The sequence below is a fragment of the Mercenaria mercenaria genome, chromosome 15 (genome assembly GCF_021730395.1).
Source record: "Mercenaria mercenaria strain notata chromosome 15, MADL_Memer_1, whole genome shotgun sequence".
NCBI classification, from domain to species: Eukaryota; Metazoa; Mollusca; class Bivalvia; order Venerida; family Veneridae; genus Mercenaria; species Mercenaria mercenaria.
In genome coordinates, this window is record NC_069375.1 from 74,363,894 (window position 1) to 74,387,045 (window position 23,152).

Consider the following 23,152-nt stretch of genomic DNA (forward strand, 5'->3'; position numbering starts at 1 on the left):
AAAAATTCTCATGAAAGGGGGTTTCTATGGGTATATCCGCACCAAAAAGGGGGCTTGGCATTATTGTGGGAAACTGTCAAAGTATAGTTTTTTACAGAGCAAAATTTAATCCCTATCTAAAAAGTATCAGAAAATTAAAAAGTAAAAGGTATTAAATTGATTATAGTGTGTATGTTTAATTTGGAAGAAGTTTTATAGTATTTTTTAAAATTTTTAAAAGGGAAAAGGATTGGTTTATTTTTCTTAAAAAAATTTGGTTTGAGGAAAAAATTTTTTGTATTTTCCCTTTAACAACGCACAAGGATTTTTCATGGGGTAAAAAATTCAAAATCCCTTACCCTTTTTCCCCTAAACAAATAACAGAAATATTATTTTTAAAAATAAAAATTTTGTTCTATTTAAATATTTACCGTTCAACCGATTAGACACTGAACCCTATAGGCAACTTTCCTAGAATTTAATTTTGGGGACATTTAAAGTTTTTATAAATTTTGTCAAAAAAAAAGATGAAAAGCAAAAGGTTTGAGGGTTACCTTTTCAGAGCATAAGGGTGAACAGGGAATTAAACGTTTGCAAGAAAAAAAGCCTTTTTCTCACTTGAAGGGTACTGCAACAGGGTTAATGATTTTTTTTTTGAAAGATTTAAAAGTTACCTTTGTTATGCGATCATCTTTGTTTATCTTTTTTAAAAGCGTGCGCCTTTTTGGGTGCTTTACTTTTGGAGAAAGCACACCCGTGTTTAAAAAATACCTACAATGGCCCATTGCTTCGCGAAGAAAAATTCCCATAAATTTTTTAAAAAAATTTTACAAAAAAACAATGAAAATCGAAAAAAATTTTATAGCAAAAACAGTGTTTTATCCTAATACACATGGTTTTTAACGTCGGCGTAAAAATTTTCACGGGGCCGTAAAACCACCCAGTGTATAAATAGTGATAAAGCCCTGTTTGCTATAAAATAATTTTTGCGCCACGAAATTAATAAAGTCGAAATTTCAAAAATGGTGGCAATCTTTACTTTCATATTTTCCCAAATTACGTCATTTTATAATTTAGTGACGTCAAAAAAAAAAAGCAAATAATTCGCCCCACACATTCCCCGTTAAGGGACAAATTTAAACAGAAAAAACTTCTTTTGGAATAAAAAATTTGAGCTGCGCCGTTAGCACGAGGGACTGTCATTTTTAAAAAATATCAAAAAATATAAAAATTTTAAATTTTTAAAACCTTGTCGTAGAGTATACAATGTCAATGAAAAACATCTTTTAAAATAATTATTTTATGCGTCGCTTAATTTGAAATATAATTTCGAAATTTTAAAAAAAATGTCTACGATTTTCTGGGACAACCCTCGTGTTTCATATCTTTTTAAAAAACCGCCCCTTTTTAAATAATGATGGAATTTTTAAAATACAACAAACATTGGCAGTGATATTTTTTATCATAAATGTTTTTAAAGTTAGAGTGGGGTTTGGGACAGGATTTAAAATCCAGCGAAAAAAAAACAAACTGTTTAAAAATTTTTCTTAAATTTTTTTCAATAAACCATGATCACGGATGGGAAGTTCTAACTTAAAACTGAGTGTTCATACTGATATGTTTTCGATCAGAAAAAGAAATTATCCTAGTTCTTTTTTTCAAATTTTTCATGTTCTTTGTAAAAAACTTACCCAAGGGGAAGAAATCCCGATCAACCCCTTTGCATTTTAAGGAAACGGAAGGCAAAAAAATATATGAAATTTTGGACTCAAGGCCAAATTTAGAAAAAAATGGCCATTTAGACATGGGTTTCTGAAAATTTCTTTATATATTTTAAAAAGACTGTGAATACTTTTAAATCTCACAGTAAATGGGTTTTCCTTTGTACGTCACTTTATTCATTGTTAAGGGGACCGATGCTATTTTTCCACTTCATGCAGAAAGAGGAAGGGGTGCTTTTAAAGAAATTGACGGGGGTAAAAAAAACCCTATTCCTAAAATGATGGATACCATGGTCAGTTATTTTTAGTATTTAGTAGATTGGGAGCGGTTCTATGAATGTAGTTAGAAAAAAGGGGGTCTTCATAAAAGTACACAAACAAAAAATTTTTAGCGTTTGTATAAAGAAAATTAAACAGCTTTTTACATTCCCCATTTTAAAAAAAAATGTTTCTTTCGGTTTTTCTTTCTATGACCGGGTTGCATAAACAAAAAAAATGTAACACCCCGTATCTCAACTTGGGGGGCGCCAATCTTTCTCTTTGAAAAATAATGTAAACAATTCAAAGCCTTGAGGTCTGATGGTTGGGGTTTTGCTAATTTTTTTTCATCTTAAATGCAATTTTATAATATACATTATAAGAAAAAAAAATACTAATGTGCCTCTATCAAAGATAAACTTTCCTGCCCTTTTCGAACCGGAAGTCAGTGATGTAAGCATGGGGCTGGAATCCCTAATCATTGAAAATCTTATATACTAAATCCGGGGTGAATGGATAGAGGATGAAAAAGAACTGCTTGGCTTTGGTAATTCCTGCATTTTTCTAAATTTGGAAACTATTTTGGTAGTGATTGATTTGGAATAAAAAAAGTGCTACTGTTGTCAGAAAATACACTTAAATTTTTGGGTCCGGGATAAACCCCAAACCCAAAAAAACAAAAGGGGGTTTAGCTTTGGGGAAAGCGTAACATCACTCCATATAAACGACGACTCCCCCTTTTCCTTCGCGACCGTTTAAAAAAAAATGGGCGAAATTTAAGAAATCGTTTTCAAATAATTAATCTGTTGGGGTTATTTATTTTTAAACGTTAGCTGAAATTAGTGCATTTTATTTGACCTGGCGGGCGGGGTTTCGCGAGTTCCACTACATTTTTGTGCAGGGAAAGTAGTGATGTAACCAATTAGCTTTAAAAATTTTTAGTCTTTGGGTTACCGAAGATGAGGGAAAAAAACAATGTATTCTATTTTGCTGTTTTTTTTTCCAGAAAACCTTTATTTGATAATCAGAGAAAAACTCCCCCCGCCAGGTCAAAGAAAAGGACTATAAATATGTGCTTGTGGTAAATTTATTGTCCTTACGTATTGACCTGATTAGGAAATTTTTTCGAAAATCAATCTTCGGTGTCCGAACTAAATACATAAAACTCAACATTATTTTAAAAACTTTAACTGACTGTCGCATGTGCAAGTAGTTTTGGAACAAAGCTTTTAGCGCCAATATCAGGTTGTGGTTCTAGTCCTACGTGGGAACATATATTTTTTTCCCACAAATTTCCAAAAAATTTTTAGCAACTAACTATTTTTGGGGTTTCAAAGTTCGGGGTATTTATGGTTCTTTTATTAACGAAAACATATTCACCCGCAGTAAAACAGTGGAATAAAATTGTTTAAAAAGAATTTAGAAAAAAAACACAAGCTTTCCCAAAAAAATAAAACTAAAAAAAAAACAAAAAAAAAAATTCATGAAATAAAAAATAATAAGTAAAAATAAACGGTATTGAAAACAGAAATACTTTCTTTTTAAAGTGCTTCAGGTACTACAAAACCATATGCATAAAAACTCTCTCAAACGTGCTGTGTATGCATTGTAAAGGGAATAAAAATAAATATAGAAAAATTTCTCGCAATATTTCCAAAGATAACAGAGAAATGGGTACATGGGTCTGTTCAACAGCAGTTTTTAAAAGACTGATGGTATTTTTGAATTTTTACAATACATTCAATACTTTAAACATGCTAATTCTTTTTAAAACCTCCCGTTTTTACAAAACATTTTTAAGCTCTGGTACATCATTTTTTTAACAAATAAATTAACAATGTGTTACAGTATTTATGGTTTAAAAAGGGTTGTGTATCTTTAAGTGGTTTCGAACCTGTAGTATCGGCGGGAAGTAGACACCTTACCTCTCCTACCGGGTGTCACGTACCCCTTTATGTTACCTTGAATATAGATTTTCCAGGATAAAAAAATAGGGCGAAAAATTAACAAAAAACCCCCGAAAATAGGGCGAAGATAATGAGTGTCGGGTAAAATACTTAGGAAAATAAAGATAACATCAGGAAATTCAAAAAAATTCGACTGACACACCCACTGACAGAAATTCCCCCGCCAAGTCAAAACGGGAAAAACATGTCAAACCTTTTGCACCCAATAATCCTTTTGTTTCTGAATGGTATCATACTCCATAAAATAATTTAAATATTTAAAAAAAAAAAACGATTTTGCACAACTGCTGCGTTTTGAAAAAAATTTTTTTTATCTAGACGTAAAAATCTTTCAGGGTTGCCGACCAGCCAATTTTTGATATTGATCTAAACTCTTTTTTGCGACCCCACTGCTTTTTTTTAAAAATTTAAAGTAGCAGTAATCCCCTTAAGGGGACAAAAATAAAAAAAGATAACATAGCGAACGTCTCTATCGACAGTTTCTTATTAAGTTTTTTATGTCGAATCCCTTGTCTAGCTCGACTAATCCTTGGACGGTGGGGGGATCTGGGGCTACTTAATTAAAAATCAACTAATGCTTCAAAAAATTTTCCCCTGTTTGGGTTTTACAGACATATACTTCATAAAATACAAAGGGAAACCGAAAGTACCACAGTGTCTCTAGTAGTCCGCAACGTTATAAATTTAGCAAGTTTTAAAATTTTACAAACAGCTTTTTTTTTTTTACCATAAAAGGGGTGGGATTTTGTGATCATTCTTCAAACCGAAAATGTGTACTTTTTGACGCCAAAAATGTTAATTTCTAACTCTTTTAAATTTTCAGGCTTCTCGGCGATTCGCTGCAAAAAGTATGACGCGCTAGACGAACGGTAACGTGTATTTGTTTTTAAACTTTTGGGTTTTTAAAAAATTTTCTTATTAATTGTTCATTTTTTAAAAAAGGGGTCACCAAAAAGAAAATTATTAATTTTTATTGCCCTTTTATCGAAAGAAATTTTTCTAACAATTGACTATTTTCCAAATCAAGTCATTTCCCCGTTTCCCAAATTTTGAGGACTATGTTTTGTACAACAATAACAATACAAAATAAATTAAAATTTAACGTCTGCTAATCAGATAATTGTAATTTAGTTGTTTTTTTTTACTTTTGAGATAAATCTTTTCGAACCAAATTTAAATTATTACTTTTTTGAGGGTTTGCATTTACAACTTGTGGGCCCCCCGATTTTTTACGTAAATGCATAGTCCGGAAACAGATTAAGAAAGTTTTGTGGAAAATTCGGGACAATTTAAAATGCAAAAACTGGGTTTGTTTTTTTTTATTTCCCTTTTTTTTTTGGTCCATTCCCCTGCTTTTATTAGTAAGTTTTGTGAAAAAATTTTGAAAATTATTTCCATGAATTAAAATCAATTTACTTTTTACAAAATTTAATGCCAATTTTAATGAAAATAATAATACAAATTTTGAAGATTTTTGTCTTTTTTTCAATTCAAATGCATTGTATTTTGTAACAAGGCTTCGGAGGAAGCATCGCCGACTATTCAAAACCGGTCAACTAATAATACAAAAGTCAAAAAAGGGATATTTTTTTTTAAACTGGAAAAAGGGTTAGGAACCTTTTACAGCGCTAATGGGTTAGACTGAACAGGTGTGTGAATTTCTACCCTTTCCCATTGTGGTACTGAAATACCAGTTACATACAAAAACTTAACCCAAACTCCAAATTTCCCAAAAAAGGGGGCATATTTAAAAACAAAAAAAGTACAGTTAGGGGACCTACACATTGCATGTCAATTATGACATGAAAAAATGGGATTTTTCAAAAATTTCCCCTTTCAGTGGTCTGAATACCATCTTACATAAAAAATCTTAACATAAAAATGCGAAGTCAAAAAAAAGGGGCATAATTTTTTTAAAAAATGCAAAAAAAGATTTGTGGGACCTGCACAGTATCTGAGAAAAAAAATCTTACATACAAAACTTAACCAAAAAAACTGCTAAGTCAAAAAAAGGGGCAAATTTTTAAAAAAAATGCAAGAAAGGTATGGGACTGCACGTACATGTCAGTTCCAAAATAAAACAAGTGTTAAGTTTCAAACTTTCCCATTAGTGGGTACGCGATACCACTTTATTACAAAACTTAACCAAAAATTTTTCAAAGTCAAAAATTTTTTTTAATAAGGTAGACATAATTATACGATTTTTTTCTTATCATTTTTGTCAAAAAAATATGCATAAACAAAAAACGGATTTAGAAACAGGTTTATCACTTAATTTCGAAAAGCAAAGGCACTTCTTGACTATATTCGGAAAACAGACGCAACGCTAGGGTGCCATAACTTATTCAAATTCAGACTTTTTTTGTGCGATTTTTCATTTCAAAAGTAAAAAAATTAGTTCGTTTTATTGCGAATGTTAATGTAGATCACCAAAAATGTGAGAGACAATAACAATTTTAAACCCAAGCAAAAACTCAAAAGAAAAAGGGGGGGCCCCTTTTTTGGAAGGACTATGGCAAAATAATTTAGATAGTTTAAAGGGGAAAATGGTTCCAAACCCAAACTGCGTGCTCAACCCCCACATTTTCCCAAAGTAATGGGCAGTGTCAAAAAAATAACCGCCAGATTTTAATAAAAAAAATTAAATTTATCTTTACCCCAAAATTTGTACAAAAATTTTTAAAAAGTCTAGAACAAAAGGGGATCCAGTTCCTGCTTTAAATTTCAGTGGTCATCGAGAAAAAACATTTAAAATGAATTCGGTAAAAACCCTAAGATACTTCGGGGCTGTAGAAGGAAAACTTGGGGTGGGGTAGATTGTTTTAAAAGGGAATGTTTTTTTGCATTTCTTAACAAACGGGAACGACAGAAAATAATTCCCTAAAAAAAATTAAAAAAATATCTTATTTTTTCTATAATTAAATTTAAAAACTTTACTGAAGGTTAATTGTTAAACTTCTTGGAAAAAAACCATTTGGGAAAATTTTTTTATTAAGTTTAATTCATATTAATGCATTGTGACTTAATCACAAAAGGGGAAATGTATAATTTTTAAAAGAAAAATACATACCCCCCATTATCTTATATTAAATTTTGTATTTTTTGCCAAGCGAAAAAAACCCGAATATATGTTATGTGATGTAACATAATTTTTGTTTTAAAACGTCAGGGTAAAAGCATCTAACAACTTTTGAAACATGTAAAGTATTCGTATTAAAAAAAAAACCTTGAACCACTTTTGTTTTTACCTTCTCGTAAAAAAGATTGTTCTCCAAAAAGTTAGTGTCTTCACCCTTTTTAATCATTCCAGCAATTTGACCCGTAACATCTGTTTTGTTTTATCAGACATTTTTTAAAGTGTTATAACCAATGCACCCCTTAAACTTACTTTAGCAGAAATTTTCCTTTCTTTTCCAATTTTCCCCTTTTTTTTCCTGTTTAAAAATTTTTTGTAAAAACAATATGTTTCTATTTATTCATTACAATATAATTAGTTTTTCCCTTGAAAAGGGAAAAAATACATGCGTGTTATGTGCCCTTTAAAGTTCAAAAGATACAGTAAAGAAAGTTGCTTTTTGTTTTTGGGAAATATATTCGAAAACTTTAAAAAAAAAACAAACTACAAGGCAAAAATGTATTTGGCATAACGATCTTTAACACAAAATTTTAAATTTTTTTCTCATGTGAAGGCAAAAATTGGAATTTGTCACTCTTTTAGAGATAATTTAAAATTCTATTTTAAAAAATAAACCTTTTTTTGTCGTCTGCAGGTAAATCAAAATTTTATTTATTTTCCTTAAAAATTAAAAGTTAAGGGAATTTAGATAATTAATCTGGTGTATATATTCCCCCTTTATATGTCTTTTCTTTCCAAAACAAAAAAATTTGAACTCTAAAAAACAGTCCCGTAAGGATCTGGAAACATATAAAATCAAAGTGTTTTCCAACGTGCCCATGTCAGTTTTGAACGTTCTAACTCTTTGATAGCCGATAGTAAACCTCTTTGTCAAAAAAGAGCTTTTAGACATATAAATCGATGCAATATAAAAAAAAATGAAGGGGGCAAAAATTACCCTTATTTTAAGTAATAAAAACATTATAACAAAAAAAAAGCAAAAAAAAAAAATTACTCCAAATTTTGAGGATTTTAACAAGAAAATTGGCCGTATTTATAATCATATATACACATTGTACTAAAAATTTTTTATATTCATCTTTCAAGTGTCGACATTGGCGAAAATTTAGTCACACAGGGGCAATAAAACCCTTTCAAAATATTATGAACTTCAACAATTCACTCTTGACCTGGATATAAAGATTGATACCCAGTAAAAAGTTCAACTAAAACCATACTTTTTTTCACGAATAGTACACAAAGGAAAAAGAGAAAAGAACATCATAAAAAGTGACAGTTGTAGGACTGACGTTTTTTTCAAAAAGGGGAGGTTAAAACAAAATGATAAAAAAATTAACTGGAAACATGAAGATTTTTTTAAAAGGTTCAAATTTACATTATATAAATCATTTTCGGGAAAATAACATAATGAATAACATTTGTGATGTATCTTTAATATATGGTTTTTGAATTCTCCTATTAAGTTTTCCATGAGCCCGGTTTTTTTCGTTAACCCACAAAATTTAGGGCATAGACGACTGTTCATATGTGGGGGAGGGGGACCCCCGGGGCCCCTCCGTCATATTTCACCCCGCGATAACTTTTAAGCAAAACCCCCGGGAAAAAAAATATAAGGGGAGCATGTGTGGGGGGCTTTTTTTGGTGGGATTAGGGATCTGGTATGGGGTACTAAAACAAGAACAAAATAAACACTATAAACATAGGAAAAGAAAAAAAATTAAAACTTGGGCATCCCAACATCAAAGGGCCTTTCTTACTCAATGGGCTTATGCATGTGTTTTTTTGTTTGAAAAAGGCTTTTAAACCCCTTACCTCAACAAGACCAAAACATTTCATGTTCAATCATTTTTATAAATGTCCCCTCCAAACGGGAATGAAATTCATTTCGCTATGGTTTCTTTAAATTGATTTTTTAACTTGGAAAAAAATGAGAATTCATTATCAGAACACCCATATTTCTTATTTTGTTGGGTTTTTTTGTCTTTTTTTTGTCCCGGGAAAAATAAAATGCTTCAAATAGAGCTACATTGATTTATTATGAGAAACTGTATGGATGGATGGAAACACTGAACTGAAAACATTTTGCCTTAATTTTAAATCATCTTCATCAATTTTATGTAAAATATAAATTATTGTTTCCCCCGTACTGCAGTAAACTTTTTAGAAAGGAAAAAAGGCTCTCTGATCCTAACAGTTGAAAAGACTAAAAATTTTTGTAATATTTCTTTTATTCCCTATTACTTATGTACGTTTACTTTATTCAGCATGTAAAATTTTTAAAATGTAATCCTTTAAAAAGGGTTTTAGGCATTTGTTAATATCCACTCACTGAAAGTTTTGCTTTTTCGCTTATCTTACAATGATAAAAGTCTTTCTTAGGTAAAAATTCCCCAACATAGTGTTTACGCAACCTTACACGACATTCTTCATTTTTCAATTGCTGACAAAATTATTTGCCACATTTAAGTGCAATTTTTGCTCTTTTCCCTTTCGGAAATAAAGTCCACATTTACCTCTGTCACATTTCTTTTAAATTTGACTTTCATCTTAATAGCAAAGACAAGAAAAAATTAAAACCTTCAGACATTCCTTTCCATTTTTACAAAAACTTTCAGGAACATGAAAGAAATATGTTTTATTTCTGTTTCCTTTTTAAATTTGTAAAAAATCATATTTCCATTCTGCAATTTCGGAGTAATTATTACCGTTTATATTTCTATTCATTTCGAGAGCGGCCGTCGTGTCATCAGTTATTTAAATATTTCTCCCTTTTTTAAACATTGTTTGTGTTAAGCTTAAAATTTTAGATTTCAAATGACAATGCCTTATTCCAACCCTTTAAAGTTGAGCTTTCCCGGTCAACCCCCTACTTCCGCCAAACAAAAATGAAAGGAAATATTAACCATCTTAAATCGATTTAAAAAATAGAAAATCATATAACGATCCTTTGGAAAGCTAGAAAACAGTCAAGCATGTACTAGAACAACAGTTTTGACCGTCGCTTTAGGGTTTAAAATTTCAATACCGCCTGACTTCTTAACTAGTTCAGTGAAAAATTTCGAACTACAAAGAGCGTTTTGGGGCACTCACATCTCTTAGTGTTTTTGTGTGAAGGATAATAAAATCTGTAAAAAATCATAATGTTTTCCTCGTCTGTCGAATTTAACCCTTTTTTTTTGAGACGATTCCAATGTTGCCACGAATGCCTTTTGTTTGTTTTGACTTCCGAATCCCCATCTTACCCATCGCTGTCAGATTTGTCGGGATATCACTTTCTCTATATTGTGACAAATTTGTTTAAAAAAGGAAATACTAAAAAAGTGCAAAATTTCTTTTCCCAACCTAAATTTAGAGGGGAAAAAAATTTAATTTCTAACGTTTAAGACCCAAAAGAATGATTTTTTCGAAAGAAATTGTCAACAAGAATCTAAATATACAAACTTACTTAAAAAATACGGATATCAAGTTTGGGGAAAAGTTTTGATAAAATAAAAAAAAATAAAATTTTTAATGCTTTGACGCAATAGGGTAGAGACTATTACATTTTAAAACCGTTTTGGTAGCCCGGTTGTGGCCCATGAAAGATTTTGGGATTGTGGAATGGCCATACACAAACTGGACCATTGATAGACTTGCTTCTGTTTACATTATAAACTACTGATAGCACTGGAGTACAAAATTACAGGGGATATTCTCACCTTTATAGCAAAACATTTCTCACTTTTCCATTTAGAAGTTTGGTTTTAATTAGGTAAATAAACAAAGGAAAGATACAACAGTTCTTTTTTCATTTTTAATAACAAATTTTTAACAATTACATTTCATCATTGCTGTTGTTTTTTTTAAACAAAAATATAAACAAAAACTTTAGGACATGCTTTTAGAAATAATAAAGTGTGTGTATTTTGAACAAGATATCTCTTTATTGCTGGATTTTATTATACATAAAAAAAAAACGTTATTTAGACAACACAAGGGGGAAATTTTCATTTTTAATAATAAAACGTTCTGTCCATATTCCATTTTTTTAAAAATGAACGGGAACCTTCTTTTAAATTTTTAATAAAATCCACAATTTTATTTTTTTTCCCGTTACTTTTTAAAAAAAGATCATAATCATTTTATAAACAAATTTTTAAATTAATTTTATTAATTTTAAATAATTATTTAAAGGTTTGGAGTGAGAAGCTTTTTAAAAAGTTATAAATTTAACTGGCCGGGGGCATTAAACAACACAGTTAAAAAAAAACAAAAATTTGTTACTTCTAAAAAAAAGCATTTCAATCAAAGAAATGCAAAACACAGGAAAAAACCAATTTAAACGTAGGCAATAAAATTTATGATTCTCTGCAAAATTTGGACATGTCAATTACAGGGTTTAAGGACCCTTTTCAGACTGGACCCCGACAGGTCTTGTATATTGGGATTAAAAATTGGTTTTTTTTTTTTTTGGGGGGGGGAGGGGGGGGGGGTGTCACTTAAATAGGAGATGCGAGTAACAAAGTTCAAATTATGCCCCCATGCACCGGCTTCATTCATAACATTTAATTCAAATGGACTCTTAAAATGTAAAAACACTGACCTAAATTTACTGAAATGAAAAAGGTTAAAATTTTTTACTTATTTGAGAAATTTGGGGTCCTTTTCTTACAAACGGGTAAAATTATTATCTTTTAGATTTAAGACATCTTCTTTCTACGCTATTCAAGAGAAGAAAGAGAAAGTGATCCACCTAGATTACATATGCGGTTTATTCGGGACCTGTCTAGTAACAAATATACAATAACGCAAGAACTTAGAAAACAAACACAATCAAAAAACTTCTACCCTTTCTGCGCAAGCGAGTACTGTTCATCGACAACCGATAAGAGGCAAAAAAAAACATGGTTATTATACGTAAGTGAACACATCGACACGTGTGCTGGACAAAAACAGCCATTATTTTCATTTTACATAAATAAATTACTGTCGCAAACGCGATTTAGAAAAGAAAAAACCTTTTTGGGTTTTTAAAAAATTCTTTTTAAACCAGAGTTCAATTCAACAACAACTGATACAAATGACTGGCTAAGAGTTATCTATCACTCCTGAAGATTTGCACAAGCACTGAAACCGGTTGACTACCTCTGTATTTGTTACTCGACTGAATCTGACTGAACCGCATGTGTAATCACCCTCACATTCTTCTTTAAATATATTCCCCCCAATTTTTGGGGTACATTGATTGGGTTTTTCTAAATTCATGTTGCCCCGTTACTTGGTCGGCAAAATCAGAAAAAGGTCAAATAGATCGATACTTTTATGACAATTCTAATATGATTTTCTCTGTTAAACCCCTTCGCTGAGTGACGTCACTTAAAGTGCTCGACGCAAAGTTTTTGTTTCGACGAAGAAAAAACCGTTGTATTTTATTACTGTTTTAGTTAGGGCATATTAGAATCCAAATAATTTATAGCACACTCGTGTTTTAACACTATTCATGCACTCGAGTGGTAATACGTTGTTCAAATAATTTCACTTGGGCTGCGCCCTCGTGAAATTATTACGCCTGACGTATAACTACCCATCGTGCATATATAGTGTTAAAGCACTCTTTTGCTATAAATTATTTCTTAAAAAAAGGTTATAAAACTCAAGCGACTGCTTAGTTTTCACCGGTCAACCAAACGCTTTAATGTTTATATTCAACCGCGTACTATATGAAAGAGGGAATTGTCACTTTCATTGAACATGGAATTACATAGCAAACTGGAATTATCATCGTGTATGAACAAACTTGTAACGTATGTGAACATGTTTTCATATTGTTTTTTTTTTATACTGCAAAAGATATCTGCCCTGGGCTGTAGTCCGAAATACACGACGATGTTTTAGTCAACATTGACAAATACTAATAGAAGGAAAATTCTCATGGAAAAGGGGTTTCTATGGGTATATCACGCACCAGAAAATGGGGCTTGGCATTCTATTGTCGGAACTGTCTAAAGTATATGCGTTTTACAGAGCGAAATTAATCACTATACTGTAAAAGTATCAGACCAGATTACAGACTGTAAAGGATATTCCTAAATTCAAGATTATCATACGTGTGCTATGATTTAATTTCGGAATGAAGTTTTATAGTATACTTTAAAATATACCTATCTTGAGACCGGATTACGGTTACAATATTTTCTTACACAAACATTTGGCTGCAGTGCACAAGATAATGTTTTGTATTTTCCCTTTAATCAACATGCACAATGGATAGTATCATGAGGTATTAAATGTCTGAAAGTACATACCCTACTGTTCCCGTAAACAAATGAACATGAAATATTGAGTGTTTTGAAATATACATTTTGTTCTGATTTTAAATAGTTTACCTGTTCATACATCGATTAGACACTGCAACCTAGTAGGCAACTTTCGGCTAGAGAGTAATCATGTGGATCATTTAGATTTTTATAAATTATATGTGCAAAATGATAATGTAGTGAAAAAGCTAGTGTTTGAGGGATATCCTTATGTCAGTAGCATAAGGGTGAGAGCACGGGCAGATGAAACTGTCTTGCAGAAGAAAAAAGCCTTTTCGATCACTTGTAAGGTGTGACTGCAACAGGGATAATGATGTATCATTTGAAAGATGTAAAGTTACCATTGTTAATGCGATCATCTTTGTTTAGTCTTATTTAAAGCGTAGCGCACTTTGTTGGTGCTTTAGCTTTTGGAGAAATGCACTACAAACAGATATTGACTTTGGGAGTTTCGAAGAACACTTCCACCTCAGAAACTATGTTTCAATGAGAGAAATAGAAATAGTTGAATCTCTGTCCTTATGCAAAGATCTATAAAACTGATGAAATCTCTACATTGGATTGTGGTGTTAGTGTGGTGGGGGATTTTGGATGGTGGAGCGGTTTTTGAAACACCTTGTTATATCCTGTCAACCATAGGCGAGAAGAATAATTAATGTTATTAATACAGAAAAACGTTGCGCCAGGAAGTCATGTATACTCTTAGAGCTATCATACTATTGTCACTTATCATTATATATAATACACAATTAAGACGACACGCACTTCACCTTACTCCAGAAGTACACGTTTCAGAAAGTGATATGTTTTCGAGAGAGTATAACTAACGTAATATTTGTTTCATGAAAGGAAGTTTTACTAATTATTAAAATTACAAAATGCAATTTCTCTATGTCTAATTCTTATTCCAACCGTTAAAATGATCAGCTTACCTTCTTTCTGTTTAATATACCGACCAAATTCCACCTTTTTGATCTGAAAAATATTCATTGAATTAGTACCGTTGGCATTAGGACTATCAAATCTATATGAATATCCTTTGGACGTATAAAACTCAGCCAAGCGAAGCAAAAGCAACAGAATGGAGCGGAATTCATATAAGTTTTAAGTAGCTTTTTTCCAATTCATTCGATTAAATATTTCTTTGACTGTTTACTTGTACTATTTTGATTGATGTATGTCTTTTTATCAAACTTTGTTAATTTGAATATAGTACTCATGTTTGTATATACAATTTGTGGAAATAAATACAGTTTAAACTAAAAGCGACAGAATAAGAGGTTAGACTGAGATTGACTTTAAGAGGCAATAGAAAATTGCAGCACCTGTCATAATCTCTTGTACTAGATTCTGCAAAATTCTTTATCAGTTTATCATTTACGGTGTTAAATCGTAAGAAAATAATAATAATAATAATAATAATAATGATAATAATGATAATGATGATAATGATGATGATGATAATGATAGTAATAATAATAATTAATAAGAAGGATAATAATAATAACAACAATAAGAAGTACAAATACAGAGCGAAATTTGTGACAAATCTCTTTGAGATTTTGTTGTGGTGGTTAATAGAATATGTAAGATCATAATGTAACCTCTTCTGAAGAGTCTAACGCTGTTATTACAGTTGTGAAGATTCTGTTGTTGTCATCAGTCTTACGACCACTGTCACATTCAGGTACTATCACTTGTTCTGTGAAGATTCTGTTGTTGTCATCAGTCTTACGACCACTGTCACACTCAGGTACTATCACTTGTTCTGTGAAGATTCTGTTGTTGTCATCAGTCTTACGACCACTGTCACATTCAGGTACTATCACTTGTTCTGTGAAGATTCTGTTGTTGTCATCAGTCTTACGACCACTGTCACATTCAGGCGCTATCACTTGTTCTGTGAAGATTCTGATGTTGTCATCAGTCATACGACCACTGCCATACTCAGGTACTCTCACAGGTTCTGTGTCGTCAATCAAGCTGTCTGAACTCGAGACTCCTGTCTCTGTGTGTAAATAAAACTTCAATGGCAGTTGAAAATCAAGAGGCAAATATATACAAAAAAAAGAACTAAACCTTTCTAATGCAAGAGACAAAATTCGATTTGCAGCGTTCTGAACTAGTACAGTTGTGAATTTATTTTTCAAATGAAACAGGTGTAAAATAATCATATGTTAATGAATTAGCGTTAAAGAATGAATACTTCGACGTTTGAAAGTACTGCTTGCATTACATAAAATCTTGCGAGGCTTAGCAAAATTCTACTAACGTAAATTCAAAGGACTCAAAGATACGAAAGGACGAAATAATATAACATATTTTATTTACAAAGATGAGGCTGAGCCAAACACATTTGAAGACTAACATTGTCTCATTCATAACCTGAGTTCACAAACAAATATTTGGATATTTGCATTTAAGCGCCCGATGTACATACACTTGGTTGAAATTAATTTTAGTGATAAACTTTAACAATGCAATCAATGCAATCAATATCTGAAAATAAGATACATCGAGCAGTTTAAAATATGTGAACGCCGAAGATCTTCATACTTAAAAGAACTCCATGCATTTGATAGACCAATTTTTTTCCTTATATTCACAGTATTGATTTCTTTCTTTCACATTCAGTTTAATTCATTTGATCGACTGTTGCATTATAATAATGTAATAGATCTCTAGGTTGATGAACGTGGCTTTAATTTTCACTGTTTGCATTGTTTTCGGTGCTTCCGAGAGATCTACTTTCCAGATTTTATTGGAATACCAAGCATTTCAATTGCAATGTCTGGGAAAATACGTATTTATCTAGTACCGACGTGAAATACATACACAATCGGAGCAAATCAAGTTGTTTGACCTGTAATTCTAATCACTGGTTATAAAAGACTTATTGGCAATTAGAATAAATTCAATCGAACAGTTAGGAATCAGACAGAATTCGGATAAGCAAAACATATCGGACCAATATCAATACTTAGACCTTACAGCGCGCTATACACATTCTAAATCTCTTCAGAAAAAAAGATAATAAAATGAATACAAGTTAAACTTAAGAAAATGTCCGAGCTAGCATATATTAAAATGTTCAAGGGCCTAGATATTTAACAGTTTTGAAACAATAAAATCTCTTCAGAAAAAAATATAATAAATATAAATTAGATTTAAAAACATATCTGAGCTAGCATAATTATATTGATAGAGAATAACAGGCTACTGTCTTTTGATATCAATGTTATCAGGTCGAGGCTGATATGGGCTGGAAGGGGTGAGGGAAACTCATACAAACTGCCTAAAAACATATGTCTTCATCTCTTATTTCTTAAAAAATGTCTTCTGAAGCAAAAAATTAAATTTATATTTTACGGATTTGAAAATTCATCCGCCCCTGAAACATCTGAACGAAACAATACGGCAGCCATATTGAATTCAACTCCGACAATGTCATTTTCATCCATGTCATCATCTGAATCTGAGCTGGAATAATTCTCACTTAATGCTGGTTACTTTGTCTTAACACCTGATGTTGAAGGTTCTACATTCATGGTTCTTTTACTTTTACTTCTGTCTTGTTTCACAGATTTCTTTGGTTGTTTACATTTTGAGTTGTACTTTTTGTCATGTTCAATGATTTTATCATGAATGTCATCTTCTGTGATACATTTCCCACCAACTATCTTACTTAATGTATTTCTTGTTTTGGCCTTCTGCACATTCTGCAATATTTTCCCACCTCTATGCAGTAGAAAAGATTCAGCTGCATTTGACTGTACTGGAGCTGGTGGATCAGATACAGGATCAGGCGTTTCATCTGAGTTTGCAGGGTCTCTTTCAAAAGATGTTGATTGTGCAACTTGACAATCATTGATCACACTCTGGTCAAAGGGGTAGACTCCACTTTTTCTAAAGGCAGACTGAATATTACCAGGAGTCAAGGTGCTGGAATATACTTTACAAGCCAATCTGCAAACTTCATAGCGTGTAATTACACTACCACCAGATTCACGGATGAAATTGTGACAAGCAGAGTTCCAAGCAACCTCAAACGGACCAAAGCAGCTAACATCTAATGGTTGAAGTAGGTGACTACAGTGTGGCGGTTACACAAACAAATGAATTTGATTTGATTTTGCCCACTCAATAACAGGAAGACTTATATGGCTCTTATGTCCATCATACAGGACTAGAATGTCATCTTCATCCCTTGAAGGCAAGTACTTAATTAAGTGTTATTTGATATAAGATGAGAAGATCTTAGTGTTTGACCATCCGGACTCAGAAACATCCCAATCTGCTCTAGCACTGGCTCCTTCTAACAAGGAATCAAGCATTCTCGCTCAAGGGAATACAAAGTAAGGGGGTATAACTTGACCAACACCATTGGCACATCCAATTAAAGTAACTGTTTTACCTTTACCAGATATCACAGCTTGAGATTTTGAAAATTTTCCACCTATAACTTTTGGAGGCTTATGCTCAGTGTTCAAACCTTTCTCATCAATATTAAAGATCCTGTATGGCTTATCATGTAGGGTATACTTGGTTAGACTATGGACAAGCTCTTGAAAATAATTGTCAACTGCTCCCCTAGTTGCTGACTTTGCCCTTGCAATCTCTAAGCTACGAGGTTTCTTCACACCAATGTCAGGCCACCTACTCAAAAACTTGTACAACCATCTGTCTGTGAGTGGATGGTTTTTGTCCCTTAACCCTAATTCTACTGCATAGTCAGATGCTAAATTTATGGTTTCTTGGCGGCTATATCCATAACCTACATCATCCATAGTCCTTAAATGGCCAGCTAGAAGTGCCTCCTGGTTCTGGTTAAATAATGGTTGGGGTCCAGACTTAAGTGTTTCTAAATCAACTTTTCCATAAAGTCTATCGTAAAGTGGTTCTTGGAACACATTTTACTTTTGATGCTTTATTTGTTGACATTTTATTTTCTTTGACAGCATTGTAAGCCTTGGTCAAGTTATCTGGGTCATATGATCTGTAAGACCCCCTTTCAGGTATATGATGCTGAAAAAAATAATGGAAACACAGTATGATTCCAAATGCCAAATAATCAATTAAATTTCAATTAGTAAACAAGTTCCAAAAAGTTGATAAGCTACCATATATATGTGGTAGCGTTATTTTTTCCGTGAAGTATACTTTAGAAATGATTGACAGGGGACGGGTTTAGACATTAACCTACTTCTGCAGACGAGCTCACTTGGGATTGTAAACATTCAATCTATACGCAAAAAATACTGATTTAAATGTGAGGAAATTTTGGGAATAGTAAAATTATGCAAAAACATGTGTGCACACATAATTTTTAAAAATACTTACAGTTCTAATCTCCATTTTGACTCAAAGAAAGTTGCGTGACATTTCCGTGTTGTTTGTAAACAAAACGCGCGCACTTGACCCGGATGTGATGTATTTTGAGAGAATAACTAAAACTTTTCCGGGGCTGCCGGAAATACGTTGTTGCCGAAAACATGTTGTCTCGGGATATTGTAAACCTTTCCAAGAATCGATCCATGTAAACATTGTGATGTCATGATGAACGTTTCACAATGACGTCATTCAGTGCTATTGTCTGTGTGATAAAATTAGAGACAACCATACTCAAGGAAATTTGTTGAGATTACAAAATCTATTGAGAAAAAAAAATGTGCAACATCGAAGCTGGACTCTGTAATAAAATTCATTCTGGAAGGAAACTGATGTAAAAACTAGTCCGTCAATATGGGAGGAGCTTAAATTTAGTCATTGACCTGATAACAAAATAAAATATCAGGCAAGTGATATCAGGCACTTTGCATAGTAGTTGCATGATAAAAATGTTTAAGGTTGGATTTGCACTGGCCTAGATATTTAAAAGGTGGTTACATGCTATCGGTATGAAATTAGTTCATAGGTGTTGAATAAGTAGGATATTTACCGAAAAATCGATCAAATAGTCTAGCCCTACCTAATTCATCAAACAGACAGTTAAGAGACTCCATGTCGTGTGTAACTTTCAATGTTAATCTCTCATCCAGATCGCTCGACAGTTTGTCAGCAATTGCGTTTGTGCTATTCATCATTGCCTCACTCTTGAAAAACGACCTTAATTGCACGACGGCTGCAGGTGATGTTACTGTGATTGGTATGCTTATACCATGTTCTATTTCGTTGTTTTCTATGTACTATGTCTAATTAATACATTATATTTAGGTAGATAACATAATGAGCATTTCGAGCATAGCTGTATATCAAATTTTCAAACTGTAAAATGCACTAACAATATGTACTATTATTATGGCAAATACTTGGTTGAGTTGTTTTAGTTATTGCAAAGCTATTTTCCTGACGAAAATAAATGCAAACAGGGAGGAAATAAATGTTAAAACTATACCAAACTTTAAATTGTCACTGGCAGTTTCTAACCTTCCTAAAACCTAATCCACAGCACGCGGCCACGCACAAGACAAACAGAGATATACGCACAGGCAAAGACAAAGCAGACATTAGATGTCAACAGAAAAGATAAAGGAACACGGAGGGGCATCGTCTTTGAAAGGACAGTAGCAAAACACCACTTAAGCGGACCGCTGTGCACTTCATCCTCATCTCCATCTCCCCCACTCTGTTTCAAAGTCACATGACAGTGTAAATAAAAGTCCCCGCACGTCGATTCCTTTACATATGCAAAGGCAACAGAAGGTACTGCATGCAGAATGCTAAATAAAAACCGCTCTTGTTAATTTATATACGTTTTTGTAACAAGGAAACCTTTATATCTAAACGTGCATGTACTCAATCCCTTTGCAGAAGAAAGAGCATCAATGTGTCTGGCGAAACAGGCCAGAAGACAGACAGCAAAACAGGTCAGTCCTGATTAGATTTTTAAAAATACTATCATAGAGCCTCTACCTGTTCTATCACGTACACAGTCAAAGTGGGAAGCATAGTGTCCAGTTGTAGAAGGGTTTAACATCAGACATGAAATAATTGGTATATAACCTCATATAATACAGTTCATGTGACCTATACGTTAGCCTATTGTCCCTGTGTGATATCTTTATTTTCGCTGTATTTGCGTTTTTGTTCAACCAAAAAAAAAATGATTATGGTCCAAACAGATATTCTATGCGAATTAAAAAATAATATTTACCTCTGTCATCGTAGATTTCTCTCAATGACTCTAAAGTTACATTTGCTTCGATTGTAAATATCGTGTCGCAAAGATAACCAAGCTCATTTGAAATGATGCACGCACTTTGGTTGAATTCAGCACTCTCGAAAAAGTTCAGAAGATCCAACACAGTGTGGGGTGAAGAGCATACTATCTCCAAGAGGATGCATTTTTGCTTTACAGCGGCACCTGTAACCTCCTTATGTTTTCTTATTTCGGTTAATATATTTGATACTTCTTCATTTAAAACACCAAAGTCTGTGCTGTCGTTACTTCTTTTAAGTGCTTCTCGCCAAATTTCAGTCAGAACTGTTTCTCCTAATTGCTTCTTTTCTTCGTCACTTCCGAGCGTAATCATCTTTAATTCTAACACTGTTATAAAAAAGAAAAACAATCTTTTTACATTTGTTAGATGCAAGGGAAACACTGCATAATGATTCATGTGTATCAATTCGTTTTTAACATAATGAATTAATAACGTAAATAAATAATTTGTGGACGGACACACATATTTATTTGAAACTATATCTTAACTTTCAGCATATTAAGATTTTGAACATAATAGGCTTAAAGATGAATTCCACACATCGAAGAACTTATTCTGCATTTGTGTCAAGCTTTTATTATTAGACACAAAAACAAATGAAATTGTTGAATTCTGAAAATAGTTGGCCTTCATGTCACCTTGTCTTCAGTTTTCAAAAATATCGCAGCAATTTCTTAAAGAGTTAACCCGATAAGAAACGGAAAGGAAATAATGAAATGTGTATCGAAATCGGCGGCTGTAGTGTTCAGCATTTCGCCTTTATCTGTACCAAATCATACTGACATCATTCAAGGCGAGTGGTAACAAGTCCGTTTTCCCCCTTTTTCGTTGATAATAATAATACATTACAAGCTTTATGCTAAAATTGTCCGGTATCTTAACGCACAGTTGCAGTTTCATAAACTAAGTGATACAATGGAACGAACAATGCTATTTATATATTTTACTTTTAATCTAAAGACTTTACCACTGGCCTATTTCAGGAACACAGTTTCAGCTTTTCAACGGTATTTCAAAACAGTCCATAAGAATAATAATTGCAAACGTTGAAACATGTCTCTCTGAAATAGCTCTAATGATAGTTATTTTACAAAACTAGAGTCAAAAAGAAAATGAAGACCCGGACTCCCAAAAAATTAAATCACAAAAATTCGCATACGATTCTTAGAATCAAACCTGTCTTATTACTTCATTCACCCAAGGTTTCACACCAAAATTCAAACAAAAGCTAAGTCTATGTTGCATACGAATTTCTTTTTGGATGGGAGTGATGACGTTGGATACTTATAGGTTAAACAAAACTAGAATATTTTCAAAATTCCCACTATTTACAAATAGGGGAAAGTGACCACTCCCCATTTGTGGCCATGATTTTTTGACAAATCGGAATGATTTGAACGTAAATGGTCACCAAAGAAACACTTGCGTTAAAGCATTCTACATTTGGGCCTGTTTTGTATTGCAAAAAGACTGTTTAAATTTTCATATTAAACATAAAGAGAAAAGTTACTACGTCCTCTGGCGGCCATCTTGCTTGGTTGAAATAGATGTAATTTCGGCAATTTTAGTAGAGGGTCACACTAATCTATGAATTTACGCTGACCGTTGCTAAGTCTACGCAGTTTGTCGAGCTTCATTATGTTTCTGTCAACGGCACCAAACATGTGGAAATTTCTGCGGGTTTTCTATCATAGATATAACAACTACGACGTTCTGATTATATTTCTATTCAAACTCTGATCAAAAACAACATATACGGATATGATGTCGCAATATCATTAAACAGTAGATGAAGATAGAAATTGTTCGGCAATCATTTATCAATAAATTATTAAAGTAATTTTTATAGGGCATAAATATAAACCGTACCATGCTCATGTTTGAAGTTTATGCCGTGTGTAATCATTTCATGTAAGATATCTTTTGTTTTCTTTACTGTTTCTGAAATAGAAATAAAATTACATTCTACTTCAGTCTAGAAAACAGTGTATGTAAGTGTATGTATGAATGACTATACAAAGGAAATGTATTTATTTGGCAATCAGTATAAACTATACCTTATAAGCTGTCTATAAAAAGATTGTTTAATGCATTCTAAATTTGTTTTCATTTTGTGTAAGTATCTACGTTTTGTTAATTAGTATATTTTTATCCCTTTTCGTAATAAAACTGGAGTATATCAACGAAAAAAAATTGACACTGTTTCAAACTGATAATCATAATATTTTCATTCTACACTGGTACAGAACTACACTTTCTACCGAATGAAAATAAATTGTTAATAATCGGAGATTCGTTGAAAAAATAGGTCTTTAAAAATATAGATGTTTATAAATATTTACAAGAACATAAACATGTGCGCTTTACCGTAATAAAAAGAAAAAAGAAATCACGAAACTTAATCGCTTACTTCGAGCACCACTGATGCTCCACTCCAGTGAAACAGCGGCATTTCCGGTGTAGGACTTGCGCACAAAATATACAAATTTACTACAAATGTGTCTTTTTTTCTTTTCGTTTATGTTTTTAAAATCTTATGCCAACTATATGGACCAAGTTAGACATCAAACATAAA

At 32.4% G+C, this 23,152-nt stretch overlaps 1 protein-coding gene across 1 annotated transcript in view; it reads right to left on the reverse strand.

The window, feature by feature from the left end:
• LOC128548833 (uncharacterized) overlaps positions 1 to 23,152 on the reverse strand; it is a 64,218-nt gene that overhangs the window by 34,821 nt on the left and 6,245 nt on the right. Inside the window, exons 4-10 of the mRNA XM_053524341.1 lie at positions 22,447 to 22,518; positions 20,511 to 20,903; positions 19,326 to 19,535; positions 17,772 to 18,257; positions 16,881 to 17,426; positions 14,962 to 15,365; positions 14,290 to 14,332 (exon numbers count right to left, since the gene is read on the reverse strand). Of these exons, the coding sequence (XP_053380316.1) occupies positions 14,290 to 14,332; positions 14,962 to 15,365; positions 16,881 to 17,426; positions 17,772 to 18,257; positions 19,326 to 19,535; positions 20,511 to 20,903; positions 22,447 to 22,518 (2,154 nt within the window). The remainder of the gene's footprint in view (positions 1 to 14,289; positions 14,333 to 14,961; positions 15,366 to 16,880; positions 17,427 to 17,771; positions 18,258 to 19,325; positions 19,536 to 20,510; positions 20,904 to 22,446; positions 22,519 to 23,152) is intronic.